This window comes from Mastomys coucha, unplaced genomic scaffold, assembly GCF_008632895.1.
Source record: "Mastomys coucha isolate ucsf_1 unplaced genomic scaffold, UCSF_Mcou_1 pScaffold2, whole genome shotgun sequence".
Taxonomy (NCBI): domain Eukaryota; kingdom Metazoa; phylum Chordata; class Mammalia; order Rodentia; family Muridae; genus Mastomys; species Mastomys coucha.
The window spans coordinates 19680851-19687570 of record NW_022196902.1 but is presented as its reverse complement, the minus strand read 5'-3'; the positions used below and the strand labels follow the sequence as shown (position 1 = coordinate 19687570).

General features: G+C 36.1%; 1 protein-coding gene across 1 annotated transcript in view; it reads left to right on the top strand.

The window, feature by feature from the left end:
* The window catches only part of Lama2 (laminin subunit alpha 2), a 668494-nt gene that overhangs the window by 565905 nt on the left and 95869 nt on the right, over nt 1-6720 (top strand). Inside the window, exons 44-45 of the mRNA XM_031380750.1 lie at nt 2116-2298; nt 3786-3791. Coding sequence (XP_031236610.1) covers nt 2116-2298; nt 3786-3791 — 189 coding nt within the window. The remainder of the gene's footprint in view (nt 1-2115; nt 2299-3785; nt 3792-6720) is intronic.

The following is a 6720-nucleotide window of genomic DNA, read 5'->3' as shown; positions in this document are numbered from 1 at the left end:
TATATATATATATATATATGTATATATGTGTGTGTGTGTATGTCATATATATGTTAACACATATATATGTTATGTAAAGAAAAATATAGCTGTCCTATTATTATGTTTTCATCCCTGTTTTGGCTTAAGAGCTCTGGAAGCAGTGGGAAAGAACAAAATCCTAATGTACTGTCCTCTACTCTAAAAGACACAAATTACTAGAGCCTGTACGGCAACAGACAGAGCCTACAGCGACTCCATGTCTCTCTTGGCTAAACAACTCCTTAACCAATCCAGACTTCCAAAACAGTATTGGCCATCCTATTTCTGCAATGTCATCTGACCCGTTTCTGCAATGTCATCCAACCCATTTCTGCAATGTCATCCAACCCATTTCTGCAATGTCATCCGACCCATTTCTGCAATGTCATCCGACCCATTTCTGCAATGTCATCCTACACATTTCTGCATGTCATCCGACCCATTTCTGCATGTCATCCGACCCATTTCTGCATGTCATCCGACCCATTTCTGCAATGTCATCTGACCCATTTCTGCAATGTCATCCAACCCATTTCTGCAATGTCATCCAACACATTTCTGCAATGTCATCCAACCCATTTCTGCAATGTCATCTGACTCATTAAAACTATTTATAATTATTGTTTGATATTAGTTTCTGACAGTGAAAATTCTTTTAGGGATCTTATTTTACACTTTCCCTGCAGACTACAGGTGAATTATAACTATTACTTAATCAATATGCTTTAGTCAGCATATGTGATCTCTCATGCTAATTCTACAAGGTGGATACAATTGTTATTTTTATTTTGCAAGTAAGGAACAGAATATTAAAGGCCGTTGTTTAAAGTGATGTGTAAAACATTTGAACTTTGCAGTTTATCTTCAGAGCCTACTGTATCCTTAACCACCTATACTATTTGTACAATTAGGCAGAGGCAGGCAGATTTCTGAGTTCCAGGGCAGCCTCATCTACAGAGTGAGATCCAGGGCAGCCAGGGCTACACAGAGAAACCCTGTCTTGGGGGAAAAAAAAACCTCTAAAATATATATATGTATGTATGTATATATATATATGTATGTATGTATGTATGTATATATATATATATATGTATGTATGTATATATATATACACACATACACACATACAGGATAAAGAAACGGATTGACTTTGGCTCATGGTTTCAGTGTGTGGTCCACTGACCCCCCAGCTGTGCTTGCGATAAGACAGAACATCGTGGTGAGAACATGTGGTGAAGGAGAAACCACTTACCTCATAGTGGCCAAAAAACAGAGAGAGGTCCAGAGGAAGAAGGCTGGGAATTTAACCCTTCAGAAGCATACCTCAGTCTCTTACTTCCTCTGCTTAGGCCATACAATCTTTCACAGTTTCTACCACCCTAATAATGCAATCAAATTATTATTTGATCAGTGGATTCATCCCTAGATGAAAGAAATATCTCATCGTTCAAACATTTCCTAAAGTCCCAGCTCTGACAAGTCCTTCAACACAGGAGCCTACAAAAATCATCTTATATCCAAACCACAAGTGCTCTGTTTTATGTATAAGCTATGATCTAGAAATGAGGCCTTATATACATGTAGGAAATACTAAAAGTTAGATTCTGTCCAACTGAGTAACTTTTTATGAAAACCCCTGACTATTTGGAAGCTGGCAAAGTGCCCATGCAGAAAACAAATCGAAGTCCACATCCCAGGCTCTGATCACCAAGAAGTCTACCTTCAGATGAAAGCAAAGTCATTTTCCTCCCATGCATATACAGTTTTGATGTAGTTACATGAACCATATGTATGGATTCCACCCTTTAATATGTTTAACAGGAAATTCCAATAGATCCCCTAAACTGCAAACTTAGAGAATAATCACTTTGCTATTTTAAAAACTAATTGGGCACTTATAATAAAGCTCCCTGAGAAAATTTAATTTAGCTAAAAAAACAAAAACCAAACAAAAAATTGCTTCATTTGCTACAGCTGGTTGAAATACAGTTCTGCCTTTGTCCTCTGTAAATGGGTGCCTGACCCTGCCAAGCGAGAATGGACCCATTAACATTTTTTCTTTGTTTTCTTTCTCCTGCTCGCATGTGCCAACAGACACGGCTGCTAAACTGCAGGCTGTCAAAGAGAAAGCCAGAGAAGCCAATGACACAGCAAAAGCTGTCCTGGCCCAGGTTAAGGATCTGCATCAGAACCTCGACGGCCTGAAGCAAAACTTCAATAAACTAGCAGACAGTGTGGCCAAAACTAATGCTGTGGTGAAAGATCCTTCCAAAAACAGTAAGAGTTCCTTTCTGTGATGATATCATCTATTTCTTCACACTGTGAAGGTAGCCTAGACTCGTGGGTAGACTAAGAGCTTGAAACCCTCTTAGTACACTCTTACGTGGGTGTGAGAATTTCAGGTCCCACTATGTTAGCACTGGAAGTCTCCTAGCTCTGCTTGGGAGCCTTCTTCATTTAATTTTACCCAATCAAGGGGAGGCTGGGAATTCTCAAAGTTTATAGGCTATTTGGTATGTGGATGTCAAAACTTTTTGATCCATTAGTGTAATTGAAAATAGGGTTATATGCAGGTGATTATGTGCTTAAGACTGGAGTTGCATGGAACAGAGAATTTAAGGGGCACACTCATTGGCAGTCCTGTTAGCACAAGATACCACTTTAAAATGAATTAACGTTAGAAGTTTTTCTGTATTTGTTATTTAGAGTCCAATTAATATCTCTAGGAAAGCATTTATCTACTTTATAACTACTGCTCTCTTCACATCTCCTCTATCACATTAAATTCATTGACTTAATTAGAATTTATTGAGAAATCTGAAAGAATTTAGTGGAATGATTTATATTTTTATTTAAATTTAGTCCACAAACATTAGTATTTCTTACAATATTTTCCTTCCCTGTCACATGATAAGATAGTATCTTGGCATATGATTTCCATAAAGGGAATGCTTAGGTTCTTTTTACTTTTGGCTTTTAAGAAACTAGACTATCTACTAGAATTTTTATAAAGTATAAGAACATTTATAGACTATGACAACAGGAGAGCTTGTTATGATGGTCATTCAGGAAGATGCTCATGATGGCTTCCTGAGCAAGGAGGAGAGGAAAGACAAAAATTATGTACTTCTGATTTGGGAGAAAGAACGAAGGACCCACTTCTTACCTCCTTACCATTCTTCAGGGAAGAAAGGGGATAAAGACAAATGGTATTCTTTTTTAGCTAGATACAAAGACAATCCCATAATTTTAAACACCCCACTGGAGTTATTTCTTCTGACATGCCACAACATATCTGTAAGCCAGGAGAAAATAGATTTAAAAGTAAATTTGCCATTTTATTTCTCTTTAGCTTATTATGTAAGATATCATTTTGTTCTCGTTTCAAATGAATCTCAGTGGATGATGCCATTGTCATTAATGTTGTTGCTTGTGTAACTATAGCCTCCACAAAAGAAACATCTACTGCTAAATATTAATCAAATATTACCTTTTTATTTTAGCAACATTTCCTTCAGTGTGAACAGCCTGCTACAGAGCTTTTATCTTTTTCTTAATTAAAATGTTTTCATGTAATGTTAATTGATCATATTTTTGTGTGCTTCTATTTGCAATGCTTATGTGTATTAAAATGAAGTGTATTTGTGAAGAGCATCTATTTAAAAGTGCCACTTTTATGATACGTTATAATAACTGTAGAAAATATTTTTCTCATGAATTTTCTAATTTCTTTTTGTTTTACTTCCATGTGAAATTACCTGCAGAAATCAGTATGTATACCTTCATCAGTATGCTTTTTAGTAACTTCTATACTCTTCTGCTTATTGCAAAAAAGCTTCAGTTTTGCATGTGACCATACATTGGAACTGCTTTAAGCACTGCATAGCTACTCTTTACACGATTGCAAATTAATATATATATAAAAAGAATTTTTTACCAATATGACTAATATGTGGGTGTATTCCATATAAAATGTTTTAATAGTGCTATGGAAACCTAGGGTAATATTTTAATCATATTCACATAAAAGTGTAAAACTGACTTTTTCAACAGATTGAGATAAATTACCATGTCTCTGATAGTACAAATCAGCCAAGGGGCACAAATGACTTCCCTGCACATGAGTTAAAGTAGCCAAAATAGATCATGTTATCACTACCCCCAAAGCTTACTTTTCCTCCCTCAATCTAAGTAATCATTCTCATAATTTAACTGGCTCTAAACAATTCTCCTTGAAATAAAGTTGGTCCTACATAAATGAGTAACTAACTTAATTATAAAAATATTGTCTCTTAAACACTTCACAATTTGAACTGAACTTCAGAACACTACAAATAACCAGAGACAGTGATAATAAAATAAAACCCATCATACTCTAACAAACATGATTAAGGCTGGCCTTTGCGGAAAATGTTACAGAAGAATTACATGACCATAGGAGCACTGAAGAACACAGCCATAAGCCATTGCGCAGACTGTAAGAAAAATAAAATTGACATGAAAATGAGCTGAGCAGCTAACAAGTTAGAATTCAGAAAACAAGAAAACAGATACTAAGAGGGCTAGTCAAGAAAATGAAAGCACAACTATGTGGTTCCTAAAGGCGATAGAACTATAGAAAGGAGAAAATATAGCAGAGAATATAACAGAAAATATAACAGAGTCCTGAGGAAAAGTCAATGCTAGTACATTCTAGAGCTTACAACATACAGATGATAATATTCCAAAAGAAACTTCCATTTATCAAACTCTAACTGGAAAAGCTATTTTAAAGTCTACTCAATCAGACAATTAGGGAACAAAAGTAAGAACATTTTTGAATAGTACTGTACACAAAGCCTCAAACCCAGCTTCACAGATGACTCAGGTCTCAGAGCCACAGAAAGATGATTTCCATGGGTCTTAAATGGCTTTGGAAATAGGGGCAAAGGAGAGAGGCAAACCTCCATTTATTTCCATTTTGAAGCAATTGAAAAGGCTTCCAGGAGATTTAAGATAAATGGGTCAAATATTTACCATAGGCTTAGTAATCTTGGCTTAACTCCTCATTTTCTTTGTATGAGTCTAGCTGTAAAACTCCATTAATTCTAGAATAACTTGTAGAATAATAACACTAGAGGATTAGAAGAGAGAGATCACTGGACAAGTACAGAAAACAAGAGGTATCAATAACATGCTCCCTATATGACTAGAAAACAAGAGATATCAATGACATGCTCCCTATATGATGAGAGCCTTGATCCAGTAACCCTGCAAGGGGTATCAATGACATGCTCCCTATATGACGAGAAAACAAGAGGTATCAATGACATGCTCCCTATATGACTACAAAACAAGAGGTATCAATGACATGCTCCCTATATGACGAGAAAACAAGAGGTATCAATGACATGCTCCCTATGTGACAGAGCCTTGATCCAGTAACCCTGCAAGAGGTATCAATGACATGCTCCCTATATGATGAGAAAACAAGAGGTATCAATGACATGCTCCCTATATGACTAGAGCCTTGATCCAGTAACCCTGCAAATGGTAGCAGTAGTTGTACATTCTTTTTAAATTCCACCAGCAATACAATCCACATTAGTGGGCATAAATCCAAGCTACCTATCTCACAGTACAGTTTAAAGATGTTGATATTTAGGGCTGATGGCTGAGCTCAATAGCCAAGCTCTTGTCTATCGAGCATTGGGCCCGGGGTTCTGGCCCTAGCTCAGATACAACCAAAATGAAACAGAATAATAGTTTATATCCAGGTAAACATATTGAATTCAGTCCTAAAGATTATTTCTCAGCATCCCAACAGCAGCCAAGCAGCAGATTAGTCATTGTTTAACAGAGCAGGTAGCTTTGGACCTTGTAGAATTTTTTTAGAGTCACAACTATATAAAACTGAACAATACAAACAGAGTTAGATAACAGATGTCATGGTTTGGATAAGATGGCCAGCATCACAGAAATTGAATAATTGGTTTCCCACTCCTTATACACCCCTCCACGGTGTCTTCCACAGACATGTGAGCACATACTAGAGGTCCCTGGATCAGATAATCTTTAACCATTTTTAGGTTAAAGTTTTTAAAATTGCAAATTCTCAACCTTTTTGGAACCAACAAAAAGAGCAGTTTAATATGAACACAACATATACACAGTTCAGAATAATAAAGACAAAATTGAACTGAAGTTTGAAAGATTTAATTAAAGTATAACAAAGGACTTTAGATTCAGTGTTGTTCAATATGACAATATTCTTCAAGCCATGTTTCCATAGCTTCTCTTGCAAACATGTTCAAAATAAGACAAAAAGAAAAAGAAAAGAAAACAATTTTGCATAAAATCTTAATTTTAATGTGGCTTATATGTGGACAGACTAGGTGATATTTTAAAAACACCCCATTTTCATTTTTCTGTGACTAAATTTCTATCCTGTAAAGGGCAGCTTTGGGATGAAAAAGTCAGCTCTAATTAAGTTTTTCATATCTTTTGTCTTTAATATCAAATTTCATCTTAATCACAAAGCCAAAGACTTTCTCTAACATCCTTGGCCTGTTCTAATCTTAACTATACTATTCACAGTTGCTCTCATGGCAGGCACCATGGTCTTTCAGCCACCAATCATGGTCTGGCTTTTGTCACATGGGTTCTGTCTCCGATGTCTGTGGTGGTAGTGGTTGGTTGGGGGTTGGGGTGAAACTCAGT